The sequence below is a fragment of the Plectropomus leopardus genome, chromosome 6, assembly GCF_026936395.1.
Source record: "Plectropomus leopardus strain MGB_pleo_1.0 chromosome 6, ASM2693639v1, whole genome shotgun sequence".
Lineage (NCBI taxonomy): Eukaryota > Metazoa > Chordata > Actinopteri > Perciformes > Serranidae > Plectropomus > Plectropomus leopardus.
The window spans coordinates 17,547,187-17,570,729 of record NC_142181.1 but is presented as its reverse complement, the minus strand read 5'-3'; the positions used below and the strand labels follow the sequence as shown (position 1 = coordinate 17,570,729).

At 39.1% G+C, this 23,543-nt stretch overlaps 3 protein-coding genes across 4 annotated transcripts in view; 2 read left to right on the top strand and 1 right to left on the bottom strand.

The window, feature by feature from the left end:
• The first annotated feature begins 2,238 nt into the window (after positions 1 to 2,238).
• On the top strand, positions 2,239 to 10,487 carry sarm1 (sterile alpha and TIR motif containing 1). The gene is made up of 8 exons (XM_042487379.2): positions 2,239 to 3,641; positions 5,232 to 5,850; positions 5,948 to 6,160; positions 6,251 to 6,342; positions 7,320 to 7,646; positions 7,748 to 7,937; positions 8,859 to 8,980; positions 9,357 to 10,487. The coding sequence occupies exons 1-8, from the start codon at positions 3,178 to 3,180 to the stop codon at positions 9,466 to 9,468; spliced, it is 2,139 nt and encodes a 712-aa protein (XP_042343313.2). The 5' UTR covers positions 2,239 to 3,177; the 3' UTR covers positions 9,469 to 10,487.
• Positions 10,488 to 11,250: 763 nt separating this feature from the next.
• On the bottom strand, positions 11,251 to 19,910 carry slc46a1 (solute carrier family 46 member 1). The gene is made up of 6 exons (XM_042487406.2): positions 19,608 to 19,910; positions 17,674 to 18,065; positions 16,366 to 16,844; positions 15,577 to 15,660; positions 15,103 to 15,259; positions 11,251 to 13,731 (listed from the first exon to the last, which is right to left on the bottom strand). Exons 1-6 carry the CDS (start codon positions 19,908 to 19,910, stop codon positions 13,677 to 13,679), a joined length of 1,470 nt encoding a protein of 489 aa, XP_042343340.1. The 3' UTR covers positions 11,251 to 13,676.
• LOC121943257 (solute carrier family 13 member 2-like) overlaps positions 19,801 to 23,543 on the top strand; it is a 14,866-nt gene continuing 11,123 nt past the window's right edge. For both annotated transcript variants that reach the window (XM_042486745.2, XM_042486744.2), the window contains exons 1-2: positions 19,801 to 19,938; positions 22,666 to 22,755. The gene's annotated coding sequence lies outside the window, so the exon portion shown is untranslated. The remainder of the gene's footprint in view (positions 19,939 to 22,665; positions 22,756 to 23,543) is intronic.

The following is a 23,543-nucleotide window of genomic DNA, read 5'->3' as shown; positions in this document are numbered from 1 at the left end:
TAGAATTTATTCATGTAATATTTTAATATTGTGCATAAAAAGATAGATGTTATTAAATGTGGTAATTCATTTTTCTGACCTAAGGGATTTATAAGGGACTTGTTTGTATGGGACACTGATATATCTGTATTAACCAATGTGTTGCTGTCATGTAAAAACTATATATTTACAAACTGCCAACTTTTCATAGACTAAGATAAACAGCCTTATTTTCAGCTTTTTAATAATAATAAATCCTTGATTTACCCCCCCCACAAAAACCCCCAAAAACATTAAAAGGTGCTTTTATTTAGCCTTTATTTAACTTGGTTTGTCCCACTGTAATCAAACATCTCTGTTACAAGGGAGACCTGGCATATGAATAATATAAAATGATTAGATAAAACAGTTGCACACAGACATTCAATAGATTTCACGTGATTTTGAACTCATTCAGTGCCATGCCATGTGTTGAAGCTTAAGATCATTCTGCTGTTGTGATTATCAGCTGATGTGAAAACAAGAACCGATGAACCAAAAAACAATGTAAAGGATAATGGATAATATAGGATAATGTATTTGAGTTTCACAGGCTCCTCTTTGCTTTATCTCAGACGACAGGACGTTGTGGGGCTGATATGAATGGCCTAACTGAATATTGCATAATCTTGCAGCATGTAACTGAAGTAGGTCATCCAACCTGAATCTGACCAGACTTGCCTTTCTTGGGAACACATTGTTATACTATCAATGCCAGCAGTTATATTTAATTTACTAGTTACTGCATCTCAGTTACATGAGTTTTGTTAGAAAATTATTTGACTCATCTTTGTTGGACACACCCCATGGTTCACACAAGTTCCCAGATTCCTTAAGCAATTATATTTAAAAAAAAAAAGTTGGGATACCAGGTCAGGGCCTGCAGGTAAATTACTAATAGTTCCACAGAAATTGTGGCTTCTCCTCTATACCACAGATGTTGAAATCAAGATTTTAGGCTTGCCGGCTGTGGTCCTCTTAGTGGGTCTGGTTAATGACAGCTCAAAGAGGCCAACTGAAAGAATATTTCACCCACAAAGTGACCATTTGTATATCAATCAGGCATGTCATGTTTTTCTGTCATGCCTCCACCGAAAAATTATGAACATATTGGTTTATTGATCAACTGGGGACCACCCTTAAAAACAGCAAAACTATATCAAGACCTCCGTTTTCAAACCCTCACCTGACTTCCAGTATAATAATTCATTTAGTTGTATGCTCAGTGCTTCACAAACATGCATGTTTGCTAAAAAAAAAACAAACAAACAAAAAAAAAACCTTACCCTACTGGAGTCTGGCTTTGAAGAAATACATTTTGATTTCAGTTCAGTTTTAAATAGCTTTTAGATAAAATGCATGTCTTTGTGATATAAAAATAAATAAGTGGTGGAATCTAAAAATACATTTCAAAATGCTGTTTAAAAAGAGAAGAAAAAATAACTGGATTCACAAATTTAATTAACAACACATTTTTAATCAGGTATTTTAAAGGGCAATTTCGTTTCCTGATTTGCATTTCCACTTCCTTGCTCCTTTTCCCCTTCCTATAAACTATTGGATTTACTTAGTCGTATTTGTATTTGTGGTCCTTCATACAGTATGACAAACTGATAACACAAACATATACAAATTATACTTTTATGGGTGAAGTATTCCTTTAACCCTTTAAAATCTTGGCAAATTGGTTTGATTAATTTAAAAATCATGAGGAGAAGGTATTTATTAACTTCACAACATATCCCAAAATTTAGAATAAATTATTCTAAAGTTATGCAAGAATATTACCTGAAAATGAGCAAAAAAAGTAAAAAACAAAAACAAACAAGAAATTGACTCAAAAATGTACTTGAAATGATCATTTTCTTTTAAATGTACTCTATTTTCTATGCCATAGTCTAATTTTAAATATAGATTTTTAGTAATTATAAATATTGTTTTCAGGACATTTTCCCCTAGTCTTTTTAGTAGCCCATGTGTCTGGCAAATTAAAAAAAAAAAGTATACAGTGACAAGAAAATAACTTGAAAATTAGCTGTGGAGAGACTGTAAGGTAGTATAAAAAAATAGAGACAAATGTCCAGAAGTATTTATTTATCATTTTTGTAATATATATTAAAATGATGTTACAGAAAAAAATGCACATTTTATGTTATTTCATTTATGCCAATTAATTAAAGCCATTTCCTTGTCTCTTTTAGGGTTTTACTTTTCCTTTTTACGTCATTTTCAGATCATTTTCTTGTACCTTATTTACTAATTTCATTTTATCAGGCAAACTTTTGGGCCATTTCTTGTTTAGTTAGAAATCCAATCAATTTGCTCAGATTTCAAAGAGTTAACCTCAGAGTAAATGGGTCTGCTTTTATGTTCTGCAATATTCACCTACTGAGCTTTTTACTCTTTTGAACCACAATGACACTGTGTCTCAGAGGTTGTTCTGCTCTTCCTCCAGCAGAGGGCCTGTAAGTGATGCGCTCTGACCGGCTGGTGATAGAGGGAGGAGGAGGGGGCGCTTCCCTTCCTGTTCACCCCCGGCCGGCAGTATCTGCAGCCGGTGGGCGGTGCAGACCCCTGAAGATACCGACTGCCTGCGGATGCTGCCCGAAGGATGCGATTGGTCAGGAGGCTCCTTTTAAATAGCGGTATCATATTTTGTATTTCTGCACGGAGAGGAGCCGCTACAGTGCGTCAGATCAGGTGGGAGGAAAAAACTGTATGAGACGAACAAATCTTCTTTGTCTGCAAAACACAGACAACAATAGTCTTTTTTCTTCTCTGGAAAACAAGGATTTGCTCCTTGCTCTTTCAGTTTGAGGTCCTGTGTGCAGAGATTTTGCCTCTTTAAGGACACTTCTGCAAACAGATTGTGTGAGGGCATTAAGTCATCTGTTGGTCGGTGGGATAGAAGACACAAAGCAGCAGCTGTTAGCTGTGCGGAGACATACTGTCACCTGCTCAGGATCTGCTTATGTGAGTGTTTACAGGCTTACTGCCAGGGATGACATCGAGAGAGAGGTGATGCAATTCGGTGAAAGCTGTCTATTAAGATTTACAACTGTGATTTACAACTGAGGCCTTGCAGGGCGCATCTCTCGGAGGCTGGACATCACTGAGGCCTTTGTAAACAAACAGCATCCACAGTGTTTCTGCTGGTAGATGCTCTTGTCTCTGACTCTCTTCCTGTGGAGGCTCTACCGACATTTCTCCATCATGTTCAGCTCAGACAGACTCACAGTCCCGGAGTATGTCAGCCGGCTTCAGAGAGGTAGGAGCGGCTCCAGCCCCGACCCTAGAGCAGTTTCTCCGGGGATCAGTGCGGACGTCCAGGCGGTTCTGGACAGCTCCCTCCCCGCCCTGCGCTGCGCCATCAGGAGGCTGAAGTCAGCCAAGGAGACCTCCGATTCAGACGAGACCCGCAGGGCCATCGCGGAGCTCTACCAGCTGGTGGAGGAGGCCTGGGTTTTGCCCACTGTAGGCCGTCAGGTGGCCGAGGAGATCTGCAACAGGATCCGGCTCGATGGAGGCCTGGAGCTGCTGCTGCAGCTGCAACAGACACCTGCTGTGGAGATCACCTATGAGTCTGCAAAACTGCTGGAGCAGATACTGATTTCTGAGAACAGGTAACAATGTGACAAATGACACTTTACACAGCATGATGCAGTCTAATACAGCAGATCTGCAATAAACAAATAAGTACCTCTTTTGAAGATTTTAATGTTCAGTTTCTGTTCAGATTGTGTTTCTTATTCTCATGTAGTTTTTGAGGCCTTACTTAATAAACTGCACCGCATTGCAGCCTGTTTTTTGCACAGGGATGAACAAAACAACACAATCAGTTAACAATATCATACAATGCATTAAACTCAAAGGTGTTTCTACCATATGATCTCATGACAAAAATACAGAAATAACTTATCAATATAACCTATGAGCTTATAAAGTAGGGGCTGCTCTTTATTTATCAGAAGGGGAGTGGCTGGGGTGACGTTTATTTTATTTTCCTGTCATTATTTTACTTTTAATTATGTAGAGCTGGAACCACCTGTGAGTTCAAAGACTGGACATCTTACAGGGTCATTATTTGCAACACTACAACTATATTGAACATAAATTTAAATGCAGCACTTGTGTTTTTGCTTCCATTTTTCACAGGTTGTTATTGAAGATATAAGACTTTCTGTGACATTTTTTAAATTTTTTAAAATCAGTGTAAGCGAGCACTTCTCCTTTTCCAAGGTAATCCATCCACTTGACAGGTGTGGCATATCAACATGCTGATTAAACATGATTATTGCACAGGTGTGCCTGGGGATGGTCACAATAAGAGGCAGCTTAAAACATGCAGTTTGATCACACAACACAATGCTACAGATGTCCTAAGTTTTAAGGGAGCTGACAAGTGGCACGCTGAATGCAGAAATGTCGACCAGAGCTGTTGCCTTTGAACTGAATGATTATTTTACAGCCATAGGAGATCTCCAAATTAGTTTGGCAGCACATCTGACTGGCCTCACAATGGCAAGTGAGTTAAACCTGTGAAAAATGGGAACAAAAAACAAAAGTTGCCTTTAAACTTTTGTTTAGTGTAAATTTCTTTTGAGATAATTTATTATCCTGCTCCTGGTGGAAAATACTACGACTACTACAACTCCCTTTAACAAATATTACATTTCTTTATGTGTCCACAAAAACACATAGAAATTTAACATTTTGAATGTTGTCACCTAAACTCACTACCAGTCTCCACTGGGTAACTGCACTATTTATGGAAGGATACTGTGGGAAATAGAGGCGAACCATTTTAAAAAATATAATTTCTCACTAAAATGAGTACAAGTTGGTGGATCAGACACATGCTGAATCAGAAACCAACTCTTGTTCAGTCCACAACACCTCTGGTTTCTCCTACTCCACAAAATAATAGAATCAAGACTCGTTCATGTTCTTGCACCTCCCCACTTTCCCCTCAATGTTTGCTGTCTACCCACTTTGTTTCTTGCTTGAAAAGTAATTTGGTGTAAACCTGGCAAAATTTACCTCCATTGTCATTCCAGCCAAAGTTAATCAATACCTTTGGTGTTGGCAAACACATGTTTTTGTCTCATTTGTTTAGGGATGATCTGTTTACTGTTCACTTCCGAATGGCAGTCTGTCTATCTATCTGATTTTATAAGTCAAGTTTTGTCATATTTACAAACTTCTGTTGGCAGAGATTATGTTGCCCGTATGGGTCTGGGTGTCATCCTCAACCTGACTCGACATCAGGAAGATGCACAACTGGCTCGCAGTGTCTCTGGGATCCTGGAGCACATGTTCAAACACACCGAGGAGACGTCTGTCCACCTCATCTCTAACGGTGCCCTGGATGCCCTCCTCTTCTGGTGTCGAGGTACAGACCCCACTGTGCTGCGCCACTGCGCTGTGGCACTAGCAAACTGTGCCATGTATGGAGGCCACCGCTGCCAGCGATGGATGATTGAGAAACAGGCAGCCGAGTGGCTTTTCCCGCTGGCCTTTTCAAAAGAGGACGAACTTATTCGTTTCCACGCGTGTCTGGCTGTGACTGTGTTAGCTGCAAACAAAGAAATTGAGAAAGAGGTGGTGAAATCTGGAACCTTGGAGCTGGTGGAGCCATTCATCGCATCTTTAGATCCGGATGACTTTGCCCGCAGTTTATTAGACAGTGCAGACTGCATGCAGGGTAAGACGGCAGCCGATCTGCAGCATCTTTTGCCATTACTGGATGGCACAAGACTGGAGGGAAAGTGCATCGCAGCCTTTTACCTTTGTGTTGAGACCAGCATCAAGTCTCGGCAGCGCAACACAAAGGTACATTCACTGTCTACTTTTTATGAAGATCAAAATTTTCGGCCTTATAGTATTGTAGCTTTGTTGTGACTGAGTTTTAATTTGTGCTTCTTTCAAGATATTCCAAGAGATTGGCGCAGTGCAGAGCCTGAAAAGAATCGTCATGTACTCTAGTAACGGCACAGCCTGCTCTCTTGCCAAGCGGGCGCTGAGCATGATGGGGGAGGAAGTGCCGAAACGTATCCTGTCATGTGTGCCTAACTGGAAAACCTGTGAGGTGCAAACCTGGCTGCAGCAGATTGGCTTTAGTGCCTTTTGTGACCGATTCCAGGTATGTTTAACAGTTTTGTTAATCAATACAGTCATAAAGATCCAACTTTAAAACAACATGTCATTTGTTTCTGACAATCTTACTGTACAGGAGCTGCAGGTGGATGGAGACCTCCTGCTGAATATCACAGACCAGGAACTTAGCTCTGATCTGGGCATGACTGCAGGACTCACTCGCAAGAGGCAAGTGGTTCAAACCTTTAACACAGGAGCAATGCAACACCCATCTCACAAACACCTCTGCAGTGGAACAACAAGTATTAGGATCCTTTACTTAAATAAAAGTACTAATACCACCCTGTTACAATACAAGTCCTGCACTGAAAATGTTACTCAAGTAAAAGTACGGATTAAGAAAATCTGCTTAGAGTATTTAAAGCAAATTTAAAGTAGAAGCAGGGCCAACTCTTGGCATAGGTGATATAGGTGGTCGCCTAGGGCGCCATCTGCTGGAAGGGCGCCACCACGCTGCCAGTCCCCCTTGGCGTCGAGGGAAAATAATGAAAAAATAATAATTTTCTATGCCCACTGGCGCGTGATGTGTCGTTATTGGGTGCGGAGGTGCGGGTTAGGTTTAGGGTGCCTAGGGCACCAAATTGGGTAGGGCCGGCCCTGAGTAGAAGTATCCAATACATAAAAATCTCAAAATTATATAAAAAAAAATGGAAATAGAAAAAACACCCCAAACTCAAAATTATTTAAAAAGGAGAAATACACCCCAAAAACACACACACATAGATAGACCAAAAAACTCTCTAAAACTTTTTTTTTTTAAAGAAAAAAACTCAAATGTTTATCAGAATGGTTGTGAATTAATTTTCTGTGTATCAGCTTATTCACTTCACTAATCGTTGCAGCTGTACTTGTTTTAACTGTTTGGTAATTTAGTTTATAACAAAACATAATATTTTAGAAACTCTTCTTATGTTTTCATGCTAAAATCTTACTCTGTAAGGAACTGCAGGTGTCAGACAAATGCAGTGAAGTGAAAAGTACAATATTTCCCTCTGAAGTATAGTAGAGTAAAAGTATAAAGTGGCTTGAAAACAAGATACTCAAGTAAGGTACAAGCAACTTAAATGAATACTTGGATACAATACTTGAGTAAATGTACTTGGCTTCATTCCACCACTGGACCTTTAATCCGTCTCATCCTGCAGGTTTTTGAGAGACTTGCGTGTATTGAAGACTTACGCCAACTACTCAACATGTGACCCAAACAACATTGCTGACTGGTTAGTTGATGTAGACCCTCGTTTCCGTCAGTACACCTATGGCCTGGTCCAATCAGGAGTGGATCGCAACAACGTCCAGAGCCTGACGGATCTGCAGCTCCAGCAGGACTGCTACATAGACAACGGAGTCCACAGAGCCAAGATACTCTCTGCTACCCGAAGGCCCTTTAAACCGTGCCACACTGACGCCCAGCCTGCAGGGCCCGACGTGTTCATCAGTTACCGGCGGACCACCGGCTCCCAGTTGGCCAGGTCAGAAGTGAAATAGGGAAAGTGTAAAATTAAGAGAAAAATGGTTGAATTACAGCTTTTTCCAAATTTTCATACTTTCTCATCTCCTCCCCTGTCTGAAGCCTCCTGAAGGTGCACCTGCAGGTTCGAGGATACAGCGTCTTCATAGATGTGGAAAAGCTGGAGGCTGGTAAATTTCAGGACAAACTGATCCAAAGCGTACAGCGAGCACGCAACTTCATCCTAGTCCTGTCCGCCAATGCGCTCGACAAGTGCATGGGTGATGCTGACATGAAGGATTGGGTGCATAAGGTCAGAGATTTTCTGTTTTTTGCATGTGAAGGGACTCGATGTTGAAGTGTTTGCTCTAGTTATATTTAAAATGTTTGCTTAAAGAAGTATTTCACTGCTTGAAAGGTGGTCTTTTCATAACACTAGGCTGTCTGTGCAGCAGAAACGCACAAGTACTTTTGAAATTGGTGCTACATAATCAGAGAACACAGAGGAAATGGCTTTGGCTTTCACTTTTGCTCAAGAGATAGAAAACATACATCTTCCAAAATGAACTGTACTGCACCAAACCAATAAATGCTCCCACTAGTGGTTGGCATAATGTGCACTTGTCTGCGTTGACGATGACTACGAAGCATTCATCAGTTGCGCATGAAGCCAAAAAAACTCTTTTTCTGGGGTATAACATCCCTCGAATGATCAGCACTGCTTCTGCATGAACTAAATTTTGGTAGTGAAACATGTAATTTCACGGGGGTGGAATTTACACTATTTTGCCACAATGAAAATTGGCAATGAAAAAAACAAACAATCTCGTATTACAGTTTAACAGTTTGCTAAAATGTGTTTATTAAAACATTTTAGGTGAGAATCAGGGAGCACGGTAACATATTTTCAGCTCATTTATCAGCACTTGTGAGTTTTACCATTTGATCTGAGTTTGGTCTGAATTTTAGAGAGATAGTGGCAGCTCGCTGCCACATGCCATAAAAAAGCTGCACTTAAAGTCTGATCAAGATATTCTACATTTATATTGATATAATGGCTGCTTGCAGAATCATAGTCCTGTTGCATTCATTCTCCCTGTCTTAGCTGTCAGCTGAAGTTACATTTCACACGCATAATGTAGCTAAAACAAAGAAAAGTTTTACATTTGTGCTTTTACATGTTTGAACCTTATAGTATTTTGTAGATTTAAAGGAACTCTCATTCATTTTTCAGGAGATAGTCACAGCCTTGGCTGGTAAGAAGAACATAGTTCCTGTCACAGATAACTTCCAGTGGCCTGACCCCATGTCCCTGCCGGAAGACATGAGAGCAATTCTCAACTTCAATGGCATCAAGTGAGTAACTGTATGCAGTTAAAACTCAAATAAACCAAAGCTTTACTGTGAAAAACCACATGGTTATTGGCTGTCACATCTGTGTAACTGGGACAGCACAGTTTCACGTTGCTGACCACATGGCTGTGTGATGTACATACTTAAATCAGGAGGGGAAATCCCATTTTAACAGATTTAACGGCCAATTTAACAGTTTCATGCTAACATTAATATTTTAAAGACTCTCCTCGTTCTTTAATAAATATTTCATGACTACACAGGTTGGCTTTTTATTGTTTTGGATCTGTGTTTAGCAGATCTGTAAAACATCCGTTAGACACAACTGATTTGCCTTTAATGCACATCCTTAAGTGCCTGTTGCCTTTTCTTGACGCAGATGGTCCCATGAATATCAGGAGGCCACGATCGAGAAGATCCTTCGCTTTCTGAAAGGACACCAAGACCAAATCGATAGCGCGGACGCCTCCAAAACGCAGAAAAAGAAATAAACTGTCATTAACAGTTTGATCTCAGCTATAATAACTTTAAATGATGCCAAATTCTACATGGCCTACAGTGAACAGGCCGGCAGCTTTCCCCGCTCTGCCCAAATGCATGTGAAGTGAATTTGATCGTGTTAAGCTTACAAGCTCACACAAAGACCTAATATATATAGACCTAATGTACTGCAAACAATGAATGGAAATTAAAAGGGGATTTCAGATTGTATATATTTAAGTGTAAGCCTTTAATGATAGTACCCTCATTCTGCTGTACATGTGTAATCAGGTACAGTATATGCCTTCTGTCTCTCAGGAAAATAACTGTGATAGATCAGCCATCAATGGCACCCCAGCAAAATCATCAATAGCAATGTCTTAAACATCCACTAATCACAAATGTTATAGTAATCAGTTTTTATTTAACTCGTGCTGTATATTCTTAAGCAGGTCTCTGATTTCTTTTTAACATTTGTGTTTTTATGTTTAATTTGTGATTGAAAAGAAACAGTTAAAACAGATGCACTGAATTTTTGGTGCAGAAAGTATCTATGGTAGCATAATCCAAACTGGAGACATGACATATTGTACAGAAATAAACGAGCTACATGCTATAACTGCACCCCAAATTTAACCAAATACAGATTAACAGAGTGTACAGGCCATGTAGTATTAACCGTGTCCTTCCTTCTGTGTAATTAACTTTGAATTGACGTATATGAACTTACAGAAGTGTGAAATGCACCGATGACTCCTTGAAATTGATTCCATCTGTGTCCTGTAGAGTAACATTACATTGTGTGATACATTAAACTATCATTTAATATTGTTGACATGAGGCTTCATTGACCAAAGTGCTAAGTCTGACAAGTAATTACTTGTCCCCTTTCAATGTTCCCTTGGTGTATAAAATAGCAACAAAAAGAAATCCAGCAATATAGAAGAGATACACTAATACTTATAAAACATATAAAACAGGAGACAGATCACATCTGCACCTGTATAAATAACACATTTTAAAAAATAGCTTTGTAATAATATGCAATAAAATATTTAAGTATTGCAAATTAAACAATGCTGTCATCAATATGTTTTGGTCACATATTGTTTTATAGAAGTGTACATTACTATAGACTGACTGCAGCCACTGTTCTGCAGGGCTTGTATTTGCTCTCGCCTCAATATTATTTACCTCATAGCATTTATTAAATATATACTATGCATGATTTTACTTAAAATACAATGTAAAGACTACTACAAAAGTAATCCCTCTCAGTCATCACTTATGACACACTAGAAGTGTGTGGTGGTGAATTTTTCTGCCCTCTGTCTGTCTGTAGTTTCTTAATTTCTGTGTTTGGGACTTTCATGGATATTTACACTCACAGCGCTCAGGTGAGGTGTGGCCTAATAAAAGGATAGACCATAAGCAGACGGCATCCAAGAGACACATTTGCTGAAAAATGCAAATATAGTGAGGTGAAACACCAAACGAGAGTGAATCTGGGGTTGGCTTTTACATTCACTTTTTCCACTGAGCATGTTTACAACCAGTAATTAAGTTCCTGCAAAGTATATCATTAAATATGCTCTGTCTGATTGATACATTTTTTAAATAGTACCAGGACCTCAGTTTTATTATCATGTTTTTTAAATGTTCTGAGTGTGAAACAAACATAATTAGATCCCTTTATTTGAAAAATGGGGAAAAATTAAATGTTTTTGCAATCCTTAATTCGAACTTGCCTTAATTGCATGTGAAATGTAAACAGAAACAAATTTAACCATCAATTTCTTTTCACAAAATGATCAAGTTTTATTCCAATAAATAAAATTGCCACTTACAAATATTGCACAACTGATTTACAATCAAAAGCAGACAGTTTTGCAGGTTGGTTTTGTTACAAAATATGTCTGATGATTGGCTTTGAGAAAAAAATCTTCATGCTGATCAATTCACATTAGCTGATAAATACTTCACTTGGCCTCTAAACTTCCCTTTGTGCATTTTAAAGCTGATTCTGCAGCTCTTGTTCCCTCACTGTACATCCAGGTCCTGACCCTTGTGTTAATGCTGGCTGTGGGTTTGTGCTCTGGGACTATCCAGTGTTGTTTGTGGTGGTGGGAGGGGGACTCTTCAGGGAGTTTGTTATATAGAGGAGGGTCGAGGTGCAACTCAGTAATCCTTGGCTGCAGCTGCAGTTTCACTCCCTCTGCTGTGCATTACTGATAGTTGCGTTTGGACATTTTGGCACAAGTGATCTCTCTGCATAGTGTGATATCATGAATAACAGGACTTCACTGTTCAGGGTTCTACTGAGACTTTCCACTGACAGATTTAGGATAACCCTTAACATTACTGACAGTACACTCAAATCTGCAAACAGACAGCAGTAGGAAAAGTACTTAGATCTTTTGCTTAAAGGTCCAGTCTGCGTAGGATTTAGATGGATTTACTGGCAGAAATGTGATATAATGAGTTTGTTTTCTTTACTTTATAATGACTTGAAACTAAGAGTTGTGTTTTGCATTAGTTAAGAATGAGCCGTTTATTTCTTCATATGGAACAGAGATATGGTCTGCCATGTTTCTACACTAGCTCAAAGCAGACAAACCAAACAGTGGCTCTAGACAGGGCCATTCTTGTTTTTCCATTGACCACCATAGTTAGCACCCCCTCTGTGAGGCGCAGCGTCGAAAAAAAAAATTTTTTTAATGTGATATTAGCATTTCTTTTGGAGAGGAAGAGACCTGTGCGAATATTTCATCTCCTAGTAAAAAACTTACGAATCTCTGGATTTGAAGTTTTTTGAGAAAAAAAGTTAAGCACACAGTGGGTGTTGGGTGAGGTGCCTTTCTGCGAAACACCTTAAGAAAGACATTGATTTGTTATGTAAAAATGCTTTACTTAGTATTTTAATCAGTTTTCTGTTTGTTTTGGACAGAAAGAGACCTCTGCAGGTGATTCAGCTCCTGGTAAAAACCTGAACAATTGACGCTGTAGAATTCTAGAAGCCACTAAATTCCCCTTTATCTTACACACTGTTCCTTTAAAAGTAGCAATACCACAGTGTAAAAATACCTTGTTAAAGTAAAAATCCTGTATTTAAAATTTAGTAAAACTACAAAGCCTTGACATCCAAAATATACCTAAGACACCCAAAGTAAAAGTACTTAAATCATATTACTGGATTATAATAAATGACAAAATTGTGTTTATTCATTCTGCCCTCATGCTGGCAAAGGTGGGGCACATTTTAAATACTGTACTTTATGTGCTGTTGAGTAGCTTGTGAATTCCCCCCTGGGCATTGAGCAAGTCTTATCTTAACCTATAAAAAAGCCATAATATAAGTAGTAAATTATGTAAGACGTGAAAGGTAATATATTTGCCTGTGAAATGTAGACAAACACTCAATTACTTTCCACCACTTGAAGTGTGGTGGCTGAAAACAGATTGATCTTGTTTATACCAATTTACCTCACATAGGTTCCCAATTTTCATTTGTTCCAAATAATTAATTGGATTTGGATGGTTCATTATCAAACAAATCTCCTGTCTCAGCAAAAAACTCATATAGAATAAAAATTCATGGTTAAATGATCTCAATGAATGATATCTGTAGATCTAAAACACTTCGACTCAAATAAACACTGGGCTATTATCTGCCACCTCCCTTTCTGACCCTCTGTGAAGCATGTGCACCCCTGCTTGATATGTTTTGAAACATCTGAGGAGTTTTTGTCTTCTAGTTACTACAATAACCCTGTAGTGTGCCGTTAGAGTTTTTGAAATGAATACATTTAAAATGGAAATGTAAGGAACGTTCTTTGGCTTTCATTACGCTGTATGAAAATACATCAAATCGCAAATGAAAGCATGCTTTGAATCTCGTTTCACAACACCATTTGTATGAATGCTGTGATAAAACATCAGAAGACTGTGGTTTGTTTTTTTACCAGTCTACACTTTCTCATTATTAATACAGGGAAGGTTTTACTGTCATATCAGTCAGGAGGTTGATCCTTCCTCTTTTGCTCTCCATCACTTTAGCTGGATTAAAAGAATCCCATCGCTGAGTTAGCGAGCTGCTCCGTCACTGTTCAGATAAAAATCTCTCTGCATCACAGAAGGACACAGATGATGTCTCTGTGTCAGAGCTGCCACCTCATAGACGGACATCAGGACACACTTAAGCTCTCTGCCTCTCTTCAGGTCAGGCTGCTGTGGAGTCTCTGTGGTCTCTTCTGTAGTCCAAACATTGCAGGGTCCTAGAATGACAAATGGTGAATAATTAGCCTTGTTTCCCCCCAAGAAGTCCAGTTCAGTTCAGTTCGTCACACATTAGAACAGGTTATATTTGCATTGCCATTGTCAAAAGTTGTGGGTGGTACCAATATAACTGTTTCATTCGGTCCCGTTTTATTCATTACACCTCTGTTGAGGTACCTAGCACACTGATGTGATACTAAAAAGGTGGAGCTAGATACACTTCCGTCTGTTGATTGGTTAAGACAGAATTGTCACAGTTGCTTGACAAGGACTCAATGCACTACAGATTGTGACAAACTCTGGACACTTCAGCCTGTTCTTTTTTGTTCTCAAAATGTTGGCGCGCAACCCTGTGGACAATCAACGAGGTGCAGATGTTCCTCTACATCACCAATGAAGAAATACAGCAAGAGCTGCATGGAGCAGTGACACGGTTATTACTATCTGGTGACAACCCTAACAACATTTTAGGAACTGTCTATGGTGGAAGACTATCATGATTTGAGGTTTGAGTATATTGTAGACTTTGCATTTTTTGTTGGTGTTTTTCTTGTTTCTTATATTATGTTTCCTTTTTTATTTTGTACTTTCACTCCTCTTGTGTCATGCCTGGTTTTACTCCCTGCATTTGTGTGTTTTCCCTCCCTAATGTTTCCCTGTTTAATTTCACTTGTCTTGTATCAGTCTTGTTTGTCCATGTTAGTCTCGCCGGCACACCTGTTCTGTTTTAGTCTCATTTGCTCCAACCCTTGTGTTCCCTGCCTCACCTTCATTTGTTGGCCAATCCCTGTTTCCCTCCTTCTCCCTGTGCCCACCTACCCCGGCTGTGTGTTGTTGTCTTGATTAGTGCCTTCTGTGTATATATATATATGTTCTTGCATGTTCCCTTTTGTTCTTTGTCAGTTTGTCTGTTATCCCTGCAGCTGTTACCATTTCTGTTGTCCCTGCTGAGATTTCCCTGCTGTTATCCTGCCCGGTTGTCGTCCCTGTAGTTTCCACCATCGTTTCCACAGTCGTTTCCACCGTTGTTTCCACCGTTGTTTCCATCGTTGTTTCCATCGTTGTTTCCACCGTTGTTGCTCCTGTCTTCACCAGAGGTCTTCGGTATTATCCTGGTTTGTTTTAGTTTGGTTTTTGATTTGTATTTTATTTGTAAAATTGTGATGATGATGCGAGAAGACGGATGTAGGGCTTAGCTCGGTTTGGATTAGTTACCAGTTCTAAGTGTACTATACCGAAGGTATGTGGTGGAAACACGGCTATTTATTCTGCTCATCTAAGAATGTTTTTTTTTTTTGTAATGTGCTTTTTGGCAATGTCTTTTGTAACTAGAAAAGTGAATTAGGCCAGTGAGGCAGGAGCAAACTCACCCAATTATTCCAGAAGGGATGAAGAGGATGATGGCAGCGAGAAGGAAGGGGAAACCCTTCATAAAGTGCAGTGTTGCTGGGTAGACGGAGTTAAAGACACCACTTCCCACCAGAAAACACAAAGTCTCCACACAGGCAACAGTGGCAAACAGGGCACCTGGCGGGAAGTACAAACACACAACTATGTATACAACACGCAGGACACAAGCAGTCCCTCATGACAAAAGGACATGTGCTTCAAATTAAAGTGCACTGTAGCATTATAACTCTGATCTAATTATGACAATTAAAGTTCACTACACAGCTGACACACTGAGCTAACTCCCATCCAGATGTGTCCTCATCATCTGGTACATTTACACAAGGACAAGAAAACAATGTCTTTTTGCCGCAATATCACATTTCGAAATCACTGCTGTGTATAAAACAACCTGTTTTTTTTCACAAGTAGTATTTGCACATTCTGTGACTGACCTTGTTCTGATGGCCCCACGAGCTTGGACAGCTTTGACCTGATCACTGGTGTCGCAGCCATGAAGAGGAAACACAGGCCGTAACCTGGTGACAGACAAATGAACAATTTGGTGAGGTGACATATCAGCTCAAGAGATATAATATACATTGTGAAACATTGTAACCATTGCCAATACCTTAAATAATGTTTCTGCATTTATATCTGCATGTGTATATATGTGCTCTGTTATAAATGCCCCATACATAAATGTACAACTACTTTACAATCTCTGAAATCCTCACTGCTTTACATGGTTAAATTTTCGTGCATTGTGTTAATTATTCCCCACAGGCTACAAGCAGAGCTGAGTTTTACTGCCTGGTACCCAAGGTTGCCTCTTCACACAAGGTCTGTTCAGTCTGTCACCTGCTGAGCTGTATAATGACAACATCTGCCTGAAAATGTGGTGTGAAAAAATGTGCATGTCTTCAACACTTGTGCTGAGAAAGCACAAATAAATAAGGATAATGATTTTTGGATATACTCAGCTATTTTACTGCAAGATATTATCCCAGGAAAGGATTTCAGTTGGCCATATTTCTTGATGCCTTATAAAGACTGAATAAGCTTGATAATGCTTATTTGTGTGCCTAATTGTGGAGTAACCTTGAAATTATCTCACTAACATTTCCTAACTTCCCTTTTCTTTGTGAGTAGAAATCTTTTTGAGAGAAAAATACACATAATTTAAAACATCTGTATAAATCGTTAACAAAACATCTGAAGATCACTAACTCACTTTCTCTCACCTGTGAACATGAGCTGTGTGGTGTCAGCTACAGAAAAGACCACCAACCCAATGATATTGGAGGCCAGACCCACAAGAGCCACCCAGGAGTCCTCCAGGCAGCGCTGCATGAGCTTCAGCCCCAGCAGACTGCTGAGGTAGGCTAGGTGCTGAGCTGCTGATCCATAGCCAATGAGCTCCGGCCCCCAGCACAGCGGCGAGCTCAGCTCGTACAACACATACAACTCCCTGGTGCCAAAGTGTACAGTCACCACCAGAAAGAAGCACAGCGTGTAAAGCCACAGTTTGCATATGTGAAGTCTCCCGCCCGCCTCACTACTACTGCCTCCTGTTGAGAAGAGGTGCCAGACAGCTTTATGGTGGCGACAGCTGAGGAGCTTTGCACTGGGGTCTGGCAGGACAGATTCACGGACAAACAGGTAAGCGTACAGAGCCGAAGCCAAGTTGGTGACCAGGACCAGCCAGAATGGATCGATGTACCTAAATACAGGCACAAAAATTCAATGGTAATGATTACATATTCAGATAGCAATGATTTAGATTTTTTTGTGACAAAAAAATACTTATTTTAATTTAACTTTGCTGCACTGCAAACATTAAACTCAAACAAAATAGAGATGGCCTAAGTCAAAGAAGACACATAAAAAAATCTGGGGGAAACCCAGGGCTCCAGTTATGTGACTTTTACTTTTGGAGTCATATATAGCTCACGTTAAATCATTCTGGTAAAGATGGCTCCATTTATCTTACGCTTTTCTTTAATGTTTACTTCATACAAAGAGTTAATTTTTCAACATCATAGAGTATTCATTTTATGACACACCTTATGCATTTTTTCCACTTACACTAACTCAGACAAAGGAATCCTGACCCCGCTTGTTGTCCAGAATAACAAATTTTAGGAGAACTTGTGTCATATAAATATTAAGAAACTAGACAAAAAACTTAAGCCACCATGACACACCATAGAAAAAAAATATTAATAATAAAATGAAAGTAGATAAGTGTTTCTTAATACATCTATTGTTTTATCAAAGAATATTAAATGGGATTAGTCGAGTTGATCCCATTAATTTTAGCCAGCCTTACAGTCAAAAAGATCCCAAAACCTTCTTAAACACACCTTCTTTCCCTGAAAATCTATATGTAATGTGATGTCATTCTAAACAGCTGCTCCACCCATTTATTAAAAGTAATGACATGTTTTGATTTCCAGCGTCTTTAAGCCATTCTGCATCTGCAAAGATTTTGATCTTGAGCAAAGTACTATGGTGTGAGTAACACTTATGACCATGCCAAAACGTCTTACCCTTTTGCCCGCCTCCACTGCCCTCCGATGATGCTTGCTAACATCCCTGAAAGTCCCAGACAAGCCTCCAAAACTGCCACCCTGAAGGTGCGGGACTTTCTGTCGCTGATATCAGCCACATATGCAAAGCAGCCAGCCAGGATGGCGTTGAAATCACCCGAGAGGCCACTAAGCAGCCTGCCCACCAGAAAGTAGACCACAGGCAGCTTCAGGTACATCACCACCAGGTAAACCACTGCTTGGAGGGCCAGGCCTAGGTTAGGCAGGATAAGGACACGTCTGCGACCTGCGAGGTCACTCCATGAGCCGAGGAGAGGCACCACAAGCAGGCCCACAGAAAAGCCCCCAAGACTTATGTACAGGTTCCAGTGGGCTGTCATGGTTTCCACCTCCTGTGATAAACAATATTAATTGTTAAACATGAGTTTAAGATTCTCAATTTGTTAGGTCTGCCATCCTATACATAATCACATTTGTTTTGCCTCATAAGTGTAATTTGGTCCAACTAAATGTGTATGACAATCATCGGGGCCTGGGAAAACAGGGCTTAAAACTGCTGATCATCTATGTAACCAGCTACTAAACTAAACTTAACTACTATTGGTTCCCTTTTGAAAGGCACCAGTGAAGCAGTTCAAAATGTGCATGTTGATCATTTCCTGGTCGCTTAGTTACAACTTGTGACTGCTGTTCTTCTTAACTGCTCAAAAAAGCTGTTCTTGCAGTTTTTTTTCCCTATGCACCTGCATTTTAGAGCACAGCTGATTCTGAATCTCTACATTTAATGAGCCACATTTTGCTTAAAAAATGCTTCTAAATGTACCTGCATTTATGGTTCACTCCCAGAGAAAAAAAATCATATCAAGATCTCTTCTTTGTCCAGCCTGTATCTCCTAGACACAACTGAGCTCAATTAAAGAAATAGCATTTTGACCATTTTCTCATGCTCATTTTTCTCTCCCACTGCAGTAATCTTTACTTATATGATATAAACAATTGTTGAGATAACAATAAGATCCAAAAGAAAGCTTGATTGGCTGATAAATTAGCCTGCACAAATTCATAAATGTGTCTCAGTGATCAAATTCAAGTCCCAGCTCTGTGTATTTTATCTGACTTGTCTCATTTATGAACCCCTGCTCATATCCTTTTACCATAATCTCAAAATAAAATAATTTGTTGTGGCCTTGCCTTTACTGTGCCACAGTCACAGTGTTTCATGTGTTGCTTATTGTCTAAGTATTGTATGCTTATGTGCTGCAATGTCAGTGTAGCACCATGTCATTTTTTATTGTACACATTTCTGTTAATACTTTTATTCTATTTTTATTATTGCTTGGCATGCAACTCTTACATTTCTTGTTTTAACTTAAGCTTATGGGGTGATTTAAGGGTGACTATGGCACCTATCCTGGGACTATATAAGACAAACATAATTTTGCCCCTGTTCCTTAACTCTTTGAAACCTGAATTATTTAAAAAGAAATCTGGGGAAGAAATTACAGGTTACACAAAAATTACTTGAAATTTTGCCCAATAGGAAACTGTCATGTAAACTATATTTGTAATTGGTAATTAATGTGAATACAGTGTTCCGGACATTGATAATGATAATTACTTTGCTGCAGACTTCACTCACGATGTATGTGCATTATCTTTCTACAGCTCCTGCAAATTAGGAAACTTTATTCTAAGTTTTTTGGCCCTCCTTGAATTATCCACACCTGGCGCATGTCTAATAACACCTGCAGCCATCAGAGCAGATAGTATGATTTGTCTGTTAGCTCCCTTGCAACAAAAACATGCATGTTTAGTAGCTTGTACAAACGGGAGTGAACAGGGCAGCTACTTCAATGGAGGGATCTTTGAGTAAGGCACTTAAATGTGGGATTTGCTGACATTGAGTATTTTGAATATTTAAAGACATGGACTACCGTTTGAAGGGGGTCGGGGGGCACGGAGGTGTTGCTGCACTCGGACCTCTTGGAGCCGTTGTAACCGAGGTCCTCGCTGATGCGGTCCCACAGATACTGTGTGGACAAAGGCGCCTGCAGGGCCAGAGAAAACATGGACAGGAACAACACCGGCTCCACAGACACCGGCAGCGGGCATGTAAACGGCGGTCGTACGGAGCGGGTGGTCGGTACTTCAGTCTCCTGTTTGTGGCCGGTGGTTTCATCGTCGGTTGATGACAGCACATCGCCGGGGAGGATGGCCGCAGTGTCCGGCTCGTCCATGTCGACTTCACTGTAAACATTAACTGTGGTAATGTTTCTTACTTTGTTTTCAGAGTATCTGAACACAAGCGAAGCATTAAGTTGCACACTAAGTTGCTCTCTGTAACGTTAGCTGTGTTGCTAACTAGCTTAGCATGCTAACGTTAGTTTGCTGTCTGCTGGTGTCTCTGTGAGGTGAAATCAAACGAGGTTAAAAGTAACTTATCTACCAGCTCAGCAGCATAAAGGAAGCGATACTGAGGCACAATATAGCGTTGACTCAGCACCACCGTCTGGATAAAGACGTGAACTACTTTTGTTTTTGTTGTCATAAGGAAGTGATGCTCAACTTCAGGCCCGTGGGCCAAATCTGGCTCGTGACAGGTTGCCGGGTGGTTCCCCAGTCATTTTATGATTCACAATGAAAATAAATTGATTGACAATGGATGTTTGTGTACTTTCACTGTGAATGAGGTGCTGGAGTACATAAAAAGAATACAAATAGAGCTTGTTTATGAAAAAAAAGTCCCATAGGAGGATCCCCATGACCCTCAACAGAGGTCAGGGCTGATGCTGCAAAGCCGCTATTATGTTGTTCACAGCAGAAGCCCATTTTTCTGTATTCCTCAGCAGCGATTCTCATGCTTTGCTTATTTCTAATCACATGGAGCTTGCTTGGGCATCTTCATCTGTGTGTGTGTGTGTGTGTGTGTGTGTGTGTGTGTGTGTGTGTGTGTCTTCTTATCTCTCTGCCTCTGTTTAGACACAACTAACAAGCCTTGTAGAAATAATGGATGCATATTTTATCATTTACCACAGTCAAATCATTCATATCATATCTAATATGTCCTTTATAAAATCCGAGGACAGGGCTGCTGCGACTGGCCCCTGGCTTTCTGTCATTTTGCAAAAATGTGTCTCTGGGCTAAGCACATTGAACATCTCTGTTGTAAGGTGTTAAATTTATTCCATACTCAACAAATATGCAAATGCAACACGTTTTTGCTCACATTTTTTTACAGGTTTAAGTCATACATCTGAGACTTTTTTAATGCTCTCAATAGATGTTAGCTATCTCTCTCAAATTTTGGATATATATATATATATATATATATATATATATATATATATATATATATATATATATATATATATATATATAATATATAAAAAAAATTTCCCTGGAGTTAATTTATGACTTGATCAATAGAGGTGCTTTTAAGGCCTTAATTGTGTACACAACAGTAGAGGTAAAAGTACATTTATAATTGCTTAAGGCACCCTAGAAATATCTAGAATAATACACCATATATACCGTAACTTTATAAATATGCTCATCATTTTGTTTAAATTTTTTTTGGTTCTTTCAAAGTAATGCGCAACAATCACATTCACAACAGAAACCACTATAATACACATTCCATGATCAAAAAAGGAGCAGGGAGAAGATAAAAAATGTTATTTTGCCTGCCCTTTTCTCAATAAATAAATAAACAAAAGACATAGATGGTCTGTAATTTAGTTACTTAAACAATATTCACAGTAACTTCTGAAAAAGAAAAGTATCAAGAATCATACACAGTAAGTGACCTTAGACAAGGGGACAAATCCTACTTGACAGCTTCATAAAGTCTATTTATTTTCTTTATACATTTTCTGGACAGTATTTATGCAGCCCTTTAAATCATTAAATCAAGCTTTAATATGTTATGTGCTTACTTGTGCTTCAATTGAAATTTTCATCTTTGATCATTGAAATGGAAAAAAAAACACCTTTGGTAAATGTTTTGTTAATACTCTGCTTTTGCCCTGAAGTTGACAATAAGTGTGTAACTTAATGAAATATTTAAGTTTTAATAGTCTTTACTTCATAAAAAGTCTGTTGGTGTGCCTAATTATTTCTTCTCTTTTCTGCAATATGTCATCATTATCATGTGATGAAGAGCAGGAATAGCAGATGACTAACATGATAAGACAAAGAACAAGATGGCAGCAGATAAGACACGTTTGAACAAGCCACGTTTGCAAATGTATTTAGAGGTACTTAGCAAACCAGTTATTTTAAATTATTTAGGTGTAAGCCATTTTTAGCAGATGACAAACAACAACAATTAACTCCGGCTCATTTTTTCTTTTGCAGAATACAATGACTCTTAACTAAAACCAGGAGAACTAGAATTAGAATACGCCCTTCAACAGCACTAATGACAGCAGTATCTTATGATTATTGGCATGAGTTCAGTCTTTGAGTCATAAGCTGTGGTTTGATGTTTTTTTTGCATGTGCTAATTCTCCAGTTGGTAGATAAATTATTATTTTTTAGCATTGATCAAAGAATCTACACTGATATGAGAGTCTGTGCAGAAAACACATCTGTCCTATAAAAAGTAGTTTTATTTGCTTGCATGGGACGACATGTATGATATTTTAAGTTGATGCACCAGAGAAATAATTAGACATCAACCAAAACACATTGTCATTGTAATTTTTAGTTCTGGTTGATGATAAACTTATTTTATCTTGCACACTTCATAAAAATACAAAAAGGTCATATGGATGTTCAATATACTACCGAATGAGAATTTTAAAAAGGCTTTGAGGACTGAAAAAGCATGTTTTAATCTTTATATGAAGAGTATAAGCATAAGGTCTCTTCTTTGTATAGTATATATAGATGATGAAGGTTCTACACTGGAAATTTAATAGATATTTTTTTAAATGATGGCAAATTTTGATGACAATAAAGACCACTTTAATTTTTCTCTCTGCTCCATAGGTGAGAGTAACGACGATGAACGGCTTCATACTGTGACGCTTTCAGAGGAAGGGCTGGGAAACTGCAAAGATACTGCCATCACCTTCACAGGTATACTGTCGACTTTTACATAAATCAGTTAATTGCTCAATCCCCCAGTTTCTGTTGTTAAAAACTGAGATATTTTTGAAGTCAACGCTGTTTTATGGTTTAGAATGTGGTTTGATGCTGATTCAGGATCCCTCTGACCGGTGGTCAGTGGCGTGCAAGGCACTTAAGGGAAAGCAGCATAATCCCCATAAATCATGATTCTGTCATTATGGGGCATTCCCTACTTAGCCGGATGAAAATACAACATTCTGCAAGTGTTTTGGGTTTTTTTCCCTTTAAATGAGCTATTTATGAAACACATTCTGCTCCAACACTTAGTCAGTGGCCTGTCATGTCAAAATATAATGGGCAAGACAACCCTCCTGTGTCTATTTTGGACGTTCAGGGATGGGGCGTTGATTTATGCTTGTTACATGCATGACAACGCCTCTTTTCAAAATGAACTTCTGCTCATTCATGAAATGCACAGTTGCTGCTTGTTACATGCCTACTTGCTTTTTAAAATAAGAGTAGAATGTGAGAAAAAAACATTTTCAGGTGAACTTCTCAAGTTTAGGCAGTGCAAGCATGTGATTAGGTTTAGGATGACACATCATGGTTTGGATTATAGTGACGTGTTCAAACGGAGTCGATTTTACCACGAGAAGAGTCTGATTTAACTGCTGCATTCAAATGGAACATACGTCATAAGCACAATATACTACACATACTAGCGCACTATGTCGTTATTAAAATAACCTTTGGTTTCACATTGGACATGAATGGGGGGCTCCTGGGTGAAAGTTTGG